General features: G+C 38.6%; 1 protein-coding gene across 3 annotated transcripts in view; it reads right to left on the reverse strand.

The window, feature by feature from the left end:
• Nucleotides 1-359: 359 nt before the first annotated feature.
• EFL1 (elongation factor like GTPase 1) overlaps nucleotides 360-14850 on the reverse strand; it is a 289883-nt gene continuing 275392 nt past the window's right edge. For all 3 annotated transcript variants that reach the window (XM_063448974.1, XM_063448973.1, XM_063448972.1), the window contains exon 20: nucleotides 360-654. In XM_063448974.1, coding sequence (XP_063305044.1) covers nucleotides 466-654 — 189 coding nt within the window. In that variant the 3' untranslated portion in view covers nucleotides 360-465. The remainder of the gene's footprint in view (nucleotides 655-14850) is intronic.

The raw sequence follows: 14850 nt of genomic DNA on the forward strand, positions 1-14850 counted from the left end.
ACAAGAGGTGACCCATCAATTTTACAGCTATCATGGAAGAATATGGCCAGCAAGAATGGAAGTAAACAGTATGTATCCTTACTGGGTATAATTTGATTCTCTCTGAGCAAACTTACACTGATTAAAGAAAATGACGACACTAGGTATAACTGGGTCGAACTTATTAAAAGGAAGTCACTCTAACCATACAATGATACAAACTGTCCACGAGATGGATATCCAAATGGTACAATGAGACTTCAAATCATGAATCTCTAGGCCAAGACAAAAGTGTTGCTTAAAGAATTGTAAGATACTTGTGCCTCTACTAACCACGCACTTATTTAATGTGACACAAAACAAAAATACCAGTGGATATGATAGTTTGAACAGACAGGTTTTATTAAAATCTGATACTCTTAAATATACCATCAATAAGATTAAATGATTCCCCAGAAGAGTTTGGAAGGATTTTGCTTGGACTCATTACTTGTTTTTGCCTAGAGTCCTTTGTTTTTCTGCATGTTCCACAATCTTCTCTTCTACAACAAGTCCCTTCCGTTTCCTTACTGAATTCATGTATTTCCAGGCCTGGTTTTCAGAATCTGCCTTCTCGCCAAAGTGCAAATATTCTTCCTCTGTGGTTGGTACCCAAAAAGGATCGCTTGGCATAACCTTAAGAATTATAAAGCAATGGAATATATTAATATGGGATATGCAATTTTGTTATTTTAACATATAGAAAAATGAGAAAGTCCATAAAGTGAGCTAAATAGATTGTACATCAAAAGATGCATATGCACCATTAAGTAGTATGTCTACTGATAATTTTACAGATGGAGATTTGACTGTTTTGCTGAACACGTCACATTAATAATAACCAAGCTAGACCACTCTTGTTCCTGTTTACTGTTTATTCTGCATAGATAGTAACAAGTAACTTAACTGTATCACATGTACTTGTCACTATATCAAACAATCTCCACGAAAACCGTGCCCTTGACAGGGAGCTATCCCAATTTCTCTTATTACATACACTCTAGTACCTGTTCAAACTTTAATTCCTGGTATGGCCAACTCAGCTTTTATATTTTATTTTATCTGAGAAATAAAACGAGTATATTTGAAGAAGGTAATGGTAACATTTTTATCTGTTCAATTCATTTAAGTACAAAATTGCCCCAAACTGTCAAGCTTTTAGAATCTATTTTGGCAAAAAATATTATTTTTTAAATCAAAGTTACTATGAATCATGAAACATAAGGTACACCACGTCTATGCACGTATAAAATATAATTTCATAAACAGATTATACTTTTACAGAGGTAGGGCATTGTACAATGTAGACTATATTATATTAGCGTCACCTATATTACTTGCTTATCCACTCTATTTTCTAATAGACTCATTAAAATATGAATAAAGACAATGATACAGATATGACATGCTGACTCCAAGTCTTTAACATGTGGCTTTTTTTCCTCTGAATATTTAAGTCACAGATTTTTAACACTGACCTTTCAAGTGTGTCACAGAGGCAACAGATGGTGAGACGGAGACTAATCCTTTTTTTTAAAGGTTTTATCTTCCACCCCAACCCCCTTCTCTTTCTTCAACTGCCATTGTAATGGAATACTCTCAATCCAGTACACCCTCACCCCAATTGAAGCACAATATTGTTAACGTTGGAACAGTATAACCAACATGAGAAGATGCACGTAAGGCAGACACAGACTTTGTAACTGTGACTGTGCTCAGACATTTGTGATACTGTATGTTGGCAATGAAAGTGATTTTGGCTTGCCTTTTGCTTAACCCACTCACTGCAACTACTACACTCATATTAAGTCAAAGTAGGCCAAGGGCAACTTTCTATATAACCGTTGATGTACTTTTAATCCATTTCCTTTAGATAGTTACATGCATTTTAGACCCTCAACAACCTCTTGTGCCTTCATGTTAAAGGGACACTATAGTCACCAAAACAACTTTAGCTTAATGAAGCAGTTATGGTGTATAGATCACGTCTCTGCAGTCTCACTGCTCAATTCTCTGCCGTTTAGGAATTAAATTACTTTTCTATTGTTTCTATTTCTTTTCCTCATTTGTAATGGGTGCCCTGTATTCGCTTGGTCTGAACTGGGCTGTGATGTCATTAGCTAAATGTTTAATATCTATTTAAAAGAAAATGGCGCAACATACAAAACAAAAGCTAAACGTGGTTGTGATTCGTTTTAAATGTTCTATTTAATGGTATAATTTCTAATGGTTCTCTTTTAAAATGGATGGAAAAGTGACATGGTGAATGGATTATTCACAAAGCTCCCCAACTGCTTTCTAAATGACCAACTTCAATATATTCACCAGTGACAAGTTGGAGGAATATCTGAACATTTCCCACAAGCGTGCTAAATATATGTAGTGTCCGTATTTAATTCAGATGTTTCGTTGGTTAACGTTTCAATGCAAGAATTAAGATTTTTACATTTTTTTAAACATTGAAATGACTTTAATCTTGCACACTCAAAGGCATAGCGATTTTAACTTGCTAATTTTTTTCCCAGAAAAGAAGGGAAAAAAAAAAGACAAAAGAAATTGACAGCATCAGTCTTAAAGCCATGATAAATTGTACAACCCTAAGTAATCAATCAACAGTGTTCCGTAGCAGCAATAATATAGTTAGTAGCCAATGAACCACACAAATATTGTACCATCCTACTTGCTTTGTCCAACAACTTCTACATATATATCAAACAAAAATAAGTAAAATTACAAGGGGAAATTGGTGAAATGTATGGTATTAGGAAATGCAGGTAGGAACATCGGTGTCATACTTGAAGATGGGGGAGTAGTATTTCAAGCAGGCACATGGTATCGGTGAATTAGTGTTAGTTGGATGAATGCATTGTTCATTGAAGACGGCACAGCTTGAACATTGAGAGCGTTGTAAGTAGAGTAGAAGTGAAGTTAGAAATGTGAAAAAGAAGAGGTTCATAAGGGATGAGTATAACCAAAAAACCACCAGGGATATTCACTAAAGTGTGAAACAAATTGAAATATTTATTTTTAATTAATGCTATTTGTTTTTTGCGGTTAGGTATATCTTGTATTGGGAACAGAATCTTCCAAATCATTTGTGAACATTCTTGTGGCCAATACTGGTTTATTTGTATTGCATTATCGTAGAGTGTTTGCTGTTTGGAGAATCAGGTGACTGATGCTTTGAGTGCATGTGTCATGTGTTATCTTTGCTAAGCAAATAAATCCCCTTGGGAATTGATTAACTAGCCAGTAACCAAAACAGGAATTTATTAAAATCAATGTTCAGTCTTTATTTTTTAAAAGCCATTAAAACCCAGAGCTGTGAGTAATGCCCAGATAGCTTAAAGGGGCTTGATGGATTGAAAAAAAGCTGGTCTGTCTTATCTCTGTGTTCAAACACGGGGTCGTGATAGAAAGCAATATATGACAAATTACCCAACCTTAACTGGGAACTTGGCAAAGAGACCCACTACTCGAGAAGAAGGACAGGTATCGTTAAGTGCAAAACAGATGGAGTGAATCTTTGCAGTAAGTAAACATCTATCCTTATACTTGTCTCTGGAGCAGACTCTTTCCATGTGAAATGCCATATTGTATCTGCTGCAGATATATCATACAGTCAAAGCCCGGGTATGTACACCATCCCCTGACTACTGCTGCAAATATTCCCCAGACAATACTACTCTTTAACTGCTTACTAACACACGGCCATTAGAAAGAAAAAAAAAAAAAAGAAGTAAAACTATTATTTTTTCTTTTAAAGTCTGATGCCTGGATGTAACGGATTTAAGTAGAACCTTTGTCTGCTTTCGACAGAAAACATGAAAAAAACCTAACATGTTATAATCCTGAAAACACAGTGTGGCCATAAAGGTCTGAGGAGGGGTTGTAAATTAAATACTGACTATTTTCTGGTGACCAAATAACAGAAATGAAAATAAAATTGTATTAAAAAAAATATATATCCATCTATTTATATGAATTGAGAGAGAGAATATATGAAAAGATGGTCATATGGCTATTTTCTGTAGTTCTCCACTTTGTCTGTCTTTCATCTACCCTGCGTGTGTTGTATTCTGAATTTTCAATTCTGTAGCTCTTTATCTGTGCAACAACCCCCACTATCCAAAGACTGCAAGGATTTAAAGGAATTCAATTTACAAAATGCTAGACTGATTTAATGAAACGAACATTTATTCTGTAAGTATTTAATAATAAATAAAAGGCAATTCCTTTTTCTTCTACAAAATGCCTCCATTATTTAACAAGCTATAGACAGGACTGCGCTGTTCGTGCAGTCTAATATATGCTAATAACAGGTTAGGGTAAGAGCACACACGCATGGAGTGTCTTTGTTCAACTGCAAATTGCTTGCTTTAGTCTGTGTGCAGCAGGCAACACCCACAAGAGCCTGTACCTTATCAATCCAGGGAGCTTCAGGAAGGAATAGTCTACTTGGGTGACTGTCATTTGATGGACGTGCATTTCTCAGCATAATTGCATAATTGCTGGGAGTGTTTTTAAAGCATTATTTTTGGAGCAATTAGAGAATTCTACACAAAGACCTTCAGCATTCTCAGAAAGAGTGGGACCTGAAAAGAATGGCGTCTTCTCGCTGCCCCTTTAGGTGGTTTCTGGTGACTAACTGGGTTGCCACACATTTAAGAATCGGCACTTTTCAATGTTAACCTTTTATAAGCAGATCCTTTGGAAATAATTCTATTTTTTTTAAAAAAAAGTTTTTGTCTTTTTATTTGTTAACAATAGATTTTTTTTGTTTATGTAAGGGGTAGGGGTGTTAATGTATGCACTCATTTTAATACAGATTTTAAATCTATCTGGTTTTGAAATATAAAAAGCAGTTCTTTCTAGCTTGGGTGGGGATGAGATAAAACCAACTGCAAAATAAGCAATTTAAAGCTCTGTAGCCCTCAATTAATAAAACCAAAAAATGATTTTTTTTATTCCTGATAAACACAAAAGTTGCAGGAAAATCACAGTTTTACTCACGTTCTCAGTAATGAGTGAAGGTTAAATAAACACTTGAATATTCAAAATATATTAAAAAAAATTTAACAGTAGAGTGTACATATTAAAGTTTAGTTTACTGCCCTCATTCTTTTAACCCCTTAAGGACCAAAATTCTGGAATAAAAGGGAATCATGACATGTCACACATGTCGTGTCCTTAAGGGGTTAAACAAAAATAAACAAATAACCGTATATACTCGAGTATAAGCCGACCCGAATATAAGCCGAGGCCCCTAATTTTACCCCAAAAAACTGGGAAAACTTATTGACTCGAGTATAAGACTAGGGTGGGAAATGCAGCAGCTACTGGTAAATTTCTAAATAAAATTAGATCCTAAAAAAATTATATGAATTGAATATTTATTTACAGTGTGTGTATATAATGAATGCAGAGTGCGCGTATGAGTGCAGTGCAGTGTATGAGTGCAGTGCGTGTATGAGTGCAGTGTGTGTGCGTATATATTCATTGAATATTTATTTCCAGTGTGTGTATATAATGAATGCAGTGTGTGTATGAGTGCAGTGTGTATGAGTGCAGTGTGTATGAGTGCAGTGTGTGTGAGTGCAGTGTGTGTGAGTGCAGTGTGTGTGAGTGCAGTGTGTGTGTGAGTGCAGTGTGTGTGTGAGTGCAGTGTGTGTGTGAGTGCAGTGTGTGTGAGTGCAGTGTGTGTGTATATGAATGAAGTGTGAGTGTGTGTGATGCAGTGTGTGTTTGTGTATGTGTTGGTGGGGGTGGGCATTTAATATATTATTAATTATTATTATTATTTTTTTTATATTATTATTATTTTTTTGCACTATTATTTATTATTTAATTATTAATAATTTTTTTTTTATTCTATTTTTTTTTCGTCCCCCCTCCCTGCTTGATACATAGCAGGGAGGGGGGCTCCTTCCCTGGTGGTCCAGTGTCATTGGTAGTTCAGTGGGGGGAAGAGGGGGGCTGGCAGAGCTATACTTACCTTTCCTGCAGCTCCTGTCAGCTCTCTCCTCCTCCGCGCGGTCTGTGCAGCTCCCTCTGTCAGCTCCCAGTGTAAGTCTCGCGAGAGCCGCGGCTCTCGCGAGACTTACACTGGGAGCTGACCGAGGTGCTGAACGGACGGCGCGGAGGAGGAGAGAGCTGACAGGAGCTGCAGGAAAGGTAAGTACAGCTCTGCCAGCCCCCTCTCCCCCCAGTCTGTATTATGGCAATGCAAATTGCCATAATACAGACTCTGACTCGAGTATAAGCCGAGTTGGGGTTTTTTAGCACAAAAAATGTGCTAAAAAACTCGGCTTATACTCGAGTATATACGGTAAAATGTAGCAGCAAACGTTCTCTCTCCACCAACAGTGAAATTATTAGTTCTGATGACTCCAATAGAAGCACTGGGGATAGAAGGTACTACTTAGTTACGTTGAAGTGGTTTTGGTGCTCTGAGTGTCCCTTAAAAAAAAAAAAATCAAAAAAAATCTTTTACCTAGACCACTCAGTGTTAGATATGTCATGGCTCCATTTAAATGAACACTTTAGTTGTATTCCTGACGCTATTGTGTTGCTCTACCTCGATACCCCTCCTTTAACAGTTACCTTAATTCTTCAAGCCATTACACGCCAATCGAGGACCTAATGCGCATGAGCGGCAAGTGCCGCGTTCACATTACAACTTTCCCATAGGAAAGCACCGAATCAATGCTTTCCTACAGGGATTTTCAAAGCGCTATGTGTGAAGATGTCCAAATCCGTTTCACGGAGTTAGAATATGAAAATGCAGTAAGCGCCTATGTCAATGAGATGAAGTGATTTAGGTGACTATAGTTTTCTTCTGATGGCCTCTAGCTAGAGAAAGCCCTGTTTTGTGAAATGCGTTGAGGTCTCCCACTACATGTGGAGGGAGAGTGATTTCGTTGCTTGATCAGGGTTGCTTTCTGCCACCGAACACAGCAAGAAATATGTGTGCTGCATGCATTTGCTTGTGCTACTGGTTTTGTCCTGCATATTCTGTGAGTTTTCACAATTTACTATTGTTAAAGGGATTCTCCAGTGCCAGAAAAACAAACCCGTTTTCCTAGCACTGTAGACAGAGTGCTGACAGAGAGGGTTTATGTAATACCATTTAAATGGAACACTCAATGCACCATGTTGAAGCTATATCCTACTCCCCGGAGCATGTAAGCTCATTGAGCAGGGCCCTCAACCCCTCTGTTCCTGTGTGTCCACTAGTCTGGTTACAACTACGTGTTCGTCCACCCATTGGACAGCGCTACGGAATTTGCAGACGCTATATAAATTATATAATTATAATAATTGTAGTGGTTATGGTACAATACGTCTTTCTGTGCTATCCCGTGCACTTCTTATAAAATGTATTAGAGCAGTTTGACAGAAATCAGGGCTCTCTACTGCACCCTGCAGCTGCCACTGAGATAACGAACATTCACTTCATCATTATTGATCCAAAGCCGTTCAATCTCTGATGGCAGTGGTAAGAAACAAGCGCTGGAGGCGGGGTGCCATGGTGGAATTTCCTGGGCCACCCCGTAACACCATAAACGAAGAAAAAAATTATTACATCATTCTCTTCCTGGCCTACTGAATAAGAAAAAAAATGTGTCCTTTTTAAACTTACATTTTATGGGTAGGGTTAAGCGCTTAATATTTGTGTTTACTTTAAATTTTTCAGCTGTATAGGGAAATGTGAGTAACCTCTAGTTATATGGGCATCAAGTAATCTCTTTCATGTCATGCCAGTTCCTGTGCCGCCTTCTTACCCTACAGATGTGAGCATGAGGCGGTTAACATAATATAATTATGCTGATGTTTAACGGAGGGCTCAGGTTTCTGCCATAGCAGAGTGTGTAGCTGTGCCAGTGGGCCTTTACACTTCCATCCAGTTAATCAAATCCACATGGTCCATGTAGGATAGCAAACAGCAACTGAAATGCAAACTCCTGAAATCCATACTCTTTGCTATCGCCTAGGAAAACAAGCCTCTTTTCTAGTTGCTCAGCGCCTGCAGGTTAGTTATACGCAGCTTGCTGGAGAGCAAAGAGAAGCCTGCTGTCACACACGAAGCAGTGAACATTCTCTCAATCTCTTTGTTTTACGGACGCTCCTGAAGCATTCTGTGCTATATAGACACAGAGATATAAAACTGCTTTGTACATTTCATTACACAACCCAGATGTTAACCCTTTCACAATTTAGAAACAGAAAACTTTACAAAAATTCTACATTCTACAAATACAATTACTTATATAGCGCCTTATATGTACAACAGGTAAACAAGACAAACACTAAATTATACCAAAACATGATCAACATATTAGAACAGTAGGTAAAGAGGGCCCAGTTTAAACGAGTTTACAATCTAAAAGGATGAGGGAGAAATACACAGATTATGGGAATTATGTGATCTGTATGTACCTAAAGGACAGGGGGTGTTTGGGAGGAGGAACCATAGTAGGCATATAAAGGATAAGGGGTTAAAAGATGAGTTACTGGTTACTTTCTGGATTAAACTAACCAGTTGCAATAGTGATTTGAAAAGTGAACGATTCTATATTTAATGGAAAACTGCTATTGTCTAGTTAGCAGTATTTGTTTAGTTCTCAATTCTGACCCATCTGTGCCTATAGCTGCCAATTTGACTTTAAATGGCCCTATAACAAACGAGGGATGGCCACAAAGGTAAATCCCCAGCCGTTACAATGACAAAGCATCATGGCAGATGGAGTTCAACTACCTGTTAGCTACCCCTGACAAACTGTCAGAACTGTTCAGTAAAGAAACTAAACAATAGAACGTTTAGACACTTGATTGACAAATATGTTACTCTACAATATCGGAATTCAGCTTTTCTTATGAATCCCACCTCTTACCATCCCAAAAATAAAAAGATGCTTTTCATCGGGAGAAACAGAAAAACTGAAAATAGAGTCAGCGCGAATATATCTAAAGAAATACACAAGGCAGCAATCCCAAACAAGGACTTCCTCACGTGTCCTTGAAATAAATGGAGAAGGCAAACAAACAAAAGGATGGGACTACGCCAATAGGCAATGTGGATAAGTTAAAGTCCTGATTTGGGTAGTAATAACGCAACAGAGTCCAGTATAGTAGAACTTAGATCCTAGGTTGGTTTCTGTAGTTGTAGGGTTGGTTTTTAGATCCTAGGAGTGGAACCCTACAACTACAGAAATCAACCTAGGATCTAAGTTCTACTATACTGGACTCTGTTGCGTTATTACTACCCAAATCAGGACTTTAACTTATCCACATTGCCTATTGGCGCAGTCCCTTTCTTTTGCACAACTGATATTGATATACTAAATACCAAGGAATATACATGTTATACATTACCTAACTCAATGGTGCTCTATAAATTGACCTTGAAAGGTCATTTACCAATTGAGCTATATTCAAGGCATGTATAAGTGCTGAACAAAAACAGCCTTACAAATTCTACTGAAAACAAACAGAACATACAGGCAAATAATATAGCGGGAGCCATGAAGTGTGTCTGCAGTTACTTTAATTTAAATGCACACCAATAATAAACACATTTTCAGGGCAGCCTGACGCTGATTCATGGCAATACTAAACCACTTTCCCCAATCTTGAAGTTATTTAAAGCAGACACCAAGCTAACTTTAGTGGCTCGTGTTTCAGAATTTCAAACTAGTGTCTTTATTTATTATGTCTGGTTTAGCAGAGGTAGACACACTACAATTTATCTGAGCATTCACCAGCAAATCCCATTTTCAAGGCTTCAAATCTGCAGAGAGTCTGCTTGAAGGAAATCTATTCGATGAAGATATAGATTTGATTCATAATTATGCTCAACAGGAGAGAGTTTGCATGCGTGCAGGATATTAATTGACAATGCAACGATCCTTCACTGCGAAGGTATTACAGAAAACAATATTCCTTTATAGTTCAGAGACACTGTGAATCAGGCATTACGATAAGTATATGTGCATTTATTTAAAATGTTACAACATAACAGAACAAATACATGTGTAAGCTAGCCACACAAAAGACAAATATGAACAATTCTAGCCCCTCTTATATCTCCTCACAGATCCATAGGTATGTCCCTTCTCGGTCTCTCCGCTCTGCCCGTGACATTCTCCTGTCCGTTGTTCGCACCCGTACGGCCAACTCACGCTTACATGACTTCTCGCGGGCAGCTCCCTTCTTATAGAATAGCCTGCCTACCGGCATCAGACTCTCCCCTAGTCTAATCGTTTAAGAAGTGCCTTAAAACCCATCTCTATAGGAAAGCTTATGGCCTCCCAGAGTAACCTCTACCTCACATACCTGTCTCTTGCTCTCTCCTAAAGGGCAGCACTCTATTCTCTCTTCCAGCTCTGCCTCACTCCCACCTTATTTGATTGCGAATTCCTGTCCTATTGTGTTTTACACCCCACCTCCTATAGACTGTAAGCTCATTTGAGCAAGGCCCTCTTCAACCTATCATTTCAGTAAGTTGTCTTGTAATTGTCCTATTTAGAGTTATATTTCCCCCTCATACTGAATCTGTTGGCGCTATGTAAATGGCAATAATCAGAGGTGGCTCTCTAATTAGGCGATTTAGGCAGCCGCCTAAGGCCTCGTGCTTGCTGGAGCCTCGCGGCCGCCTAAATCACCTTAGGGCAGACTGAACTGCCGGGTCCTCGGTCCATGACCGAGGATCCAACAGTGAGAGGAGGCCCGGCGGCTTGCCCAGTATGCCGCCCGGTGGCCCCTCCACATGGTCTGCCCACAGGGAGAGCCAGCCTCTGATCTGCAGCTCCGCCGAGTGCAGAGCTGCAGATCACATAATGTGATCGCTCACATTAACCTCTCCTAATCTTGTTGCTCTCACCCCCTCCATCCATACCACAATTACCGTCCCTCGCTCTTCTACACTCACCCCATCACATTAATCCCCCTAATCCTATCACACTCATCTTCTCTCATACTGTCACACTCACCCCCAACCCTGTCACACTCATCCTTTTTCACATTAACCCTTTCATGTGGGCCCAACCATGCCACACTCACCCTGTCACGTAATCCTGTCTGGCTCACTTTCCCTTTGCCTTGTCACACTCCCTCCTCCAGCCGTGCAACACGTAACCCTATCACATTAACTTCTCCTATCCTGTCACTTATCCTGCCTAGACATGCCACACTCACCCCGTCACATAACCCTCCCTCATCCTGTCACTCTCACCTCCCCTCGCCCTGTCACCCTTTCTCCTTCAACCGTGCCACACTCACCCCAACAGTGAATACAGAGACTAGCTCTCTGTATCCAGCGCTGCAAACCTGTCATACATTATAACTACAGCTCATTATACACACACAATTCAACCCCTATATGTTTTTTTACTATGAGTGTTAGTGGGGGGCCTCTTGTTTGAGTTTCGCCTAAGGCCTCATAAAGTCTAGAGCCGCCACTGGCAATAATAATAATAATAATAATATGTGTACTAGTCACCAAAATGAAGACTTATGCATTAATCTTCATTGGAAGTTGGAGAACACATGAACAGGGAAACTGACCTCCATATTGTCTAAAGCCCTTTACACATTAATACATTAGAATATAAGAATAGCAGTATTTAAAATCCTTACTTTCAAAAATACATAGTCCCAGCTGGATAAACAGGAAGAGCTAGATTTTTCCCATCCCTGCCTTAGCACATACTTCATTGAGCTACACTATACTGAGTGCTTTGAGTCTTCTGTAAGTAGAGACTGCAAGCAGCCCTACCTGCCATCCATGGACATCTATTGCTCTGTAAAGCAATCTCCCTGTATAACCACCTGTAGCATATCTTCACGTCTGTTCTCGTGTCACTGTCCGGCTTACCAGAGGCTATTCTGAAACATCCAACTACTTCCACATTCGTAACCTTGACTAGCTGTCTCCTATAGATATATCTTTATCAAAGGATTCTCTATGAGAAACATTTAAATGAACTATGGAGAGGGAATGAGGAAATTCGGATGGGGGTGTGGAAATGCGTGAGGAGAGCTTCAGCCAGCACTGAATTCCAGGTAAGGTATTAAGGGTAAGAATTTGTGGTTAAAAAAGCATCAGATGCATAGAAGCTAATGCCCAATAAGGCAGTATAAATTTTAACATAATTAACAGTGAAAAAGGGTTATAGAAAGTCATCAATACAGTCAGTTCTCTCCAATTGTTGGACCTTAATTTTCTTCAAGAGCTACATACTGTGCATACATTCTGTGAATTTGGTGCCCTTTAACTTCTACTCTGCATAAGGATCTGAGGAGTTTTAGTTCTTTGTTTTTTTCTCATACATTCTTAACTTGAGAATGATTTCCACCTTAACATCACTTCCTAGTAATCTCCAGCTTAATCCACCGTATGTTGGTATATTTATTTCTGCCACCCTTGCTCTACATATTAAGTGTCACACTATTCTAAAATATATTTAAATGGTTTGTTTATTTAAAAAATATATTCTTAATAAACTTCGTCCTGCTGCTAATACCGCTTTTACCCAGACTAATTTTACGGAGGTTATAGGTCACATGGGCAGAACATTCTGCGCAAGCGCCAGTTACAGTCCTGAGACTTGAGATCAAACCTGCACCCTCCTGAGGAGTATAGTCTAAATGTCAGTGCATTTCTACTTGGTTTGCAGAGGGTAAAAAAAAAAAATAATGAATACATTAAAATTGAATAAGATAGTACTCTCTTGATCTCATACAGAACTCGAGAACACAGAACACGTGCAGAATCTGAAAGACTGTACACACTGTAGTAGACAAGCACTTGAAGAGAGTATAAAAATAAAAAATAAAAGTATCAAACAAATTCAGAAAAAAAAATGTGAAAAAAGTGATACGATACCTTACTTTTAAATATTGTATTAAAACAAAAAAAAATTGCTGGCTATTTCATAAACGTGACATAAAACATGCTCTTTCATTTCATAACATCATCATTGATTATATTACAGTCTATCGTGCAAAGCTGGCACAGGTCTATGGCTGTTATTCATCCATTTCTTCAAGATATGAACATCAGAAATGACACAGAAGGAAAGAACGGCTGCCCTCTAATTGTGTTTGTGCCGCTAAATTAAATGCATTCTAGACCAGGCAGCATTTGTCAAGGTTATTCCACAGAAATGTGTCGCATACTGCTATGACATGTGCGGGGACAAAGTTGAAATGATATTCTCTGCAACCCAAATTCAACAGCAACTGTTTTGTTTAAATAGGATGCTGAGAGAATCCAGGCGTAACAAGGATGAAAGGCATTTTGCCATTTCATGTTCAGCTACAAATGAGGATCCTTTGTTATAGAAAAAGTAAAACGTTATTTTTTATCATTTTTCATATTTATTTTATATTGGATGCATGAATCAAAGTATTATTTTAATCAACACCTATGGTCACCTGAGAGAAAAAACATACAATCCCTAAATCTGAAAATACAGGATATATGGGTCCAAATGTCAACCAAGCTACTACAAAAAATTGTAACCGTAGAGAGTTCTTATTTCCAGTGTCCTACATGCCGGCACTCGGAGCTATAAAATCACAATTGAAGGAGACCGGTGGATTGGCCAATATGCATCCTTGGTAACATTCAGAGACTGGAAAGGGGGTGACACAGGTTAATATGTAGTCTTCCCTGTGCACTTTATACGCAGGTCAACCCGGTCAAACTTTAAAGTATTATTACTCGATCTAGGTGCCTCCGATCCGAGAACTATTTGGAATTGTGCAAGGCGGAGGCAGGGGCTATCTGGTGGTTTATAATGTTTGTGGGTTGAGATGGTGAACATTTGGGGTTAAGAATCCCTGGCACTCTTGCCTGGTTAATTAACCATAGGACAATAACACTAGCCTGAGCTGAACTAGTTAACTGCAATCATACTTTGTCTCGCTGGGGACGGAACTTATTCTATTGAACTTTTATTTATTTTTTTACTAATCACCCCTTGCAGAGGTAATATACGTTGTACCTGGTACAAATATGTGTAAGTTGGTTAAATAAAGTACACTTTGTTTAAACCCTTTATCAAGTCTCGGCTAATGTTTGGGTGAGCAGCTATAACCACTTAAGGTGTAACAGGAGTGAGATTGACAGAGGTACTCAGGCTGAGTACAGAGCTTTAAATATATTTGCTCCTTTAAAACCATTTTTTGAGTGCTGGGAGATGGACGACTCACTCAAGGGGTTAAACACGCAGGCAGCCAAAAAGGCATTCTGGGATACATACTAGCAAATAGAACATCCAACGTTTTATTAAGGAAATACATTAGTCTTTGAAATGTCATGTGCCACAAAGGAGAGGTTTAATGACTTGCTTGAAATGACAGATGATATCCATTTTAATATATAAAACAAACACTGAGAACTGAGGTAACCTCTTGGGCTATAAATATTTCCAAATTCCAGGATGGACTGAAACACAAAGATTATTACAATATGATTTATTTTTAGCGCAGATAAAATATGATTGGATTGTAAGTAAACAATATTGCTATGCTCTACTGTGCTTTACACCGGCTGCTTTCTTTGATCCGGTATTTTCTAACTGGCTTACTGATTTATTACTCGCTGGAAGTAGAAGAATTAAAGTGGTATGATCAAGCCTAGTAACTCCGGGGGTTGGAAACAAACACATTTTCCTGATCAATGTGTTAAATACTATTCCTGGTTAATCGGATAAAGATGTAAACTAAGAGGGTAAATTCACGATAGGCCAAATTTGTAACCTTTCTGCAAATTGTGTAGGATAGCTAAAAAGAGGGAATAAAAATCTCCAATTTTGCGATTTACTA

The sequence above is a fragment of the Pelobates fuscus genome, chromosome 3, assembly GCF_036172605.1.
Source record: "Pelobates fuscus isolate aPelFus1 chromosome 3, aPelFus1.pri, whole genome shotgun sequence".
NCBI classification, from domain to species: Eukaryota; Metazoa; Chordata; class Amphibia; order Anura; family Pelobatidae; genus Pelobates; species Pelobates fuscus.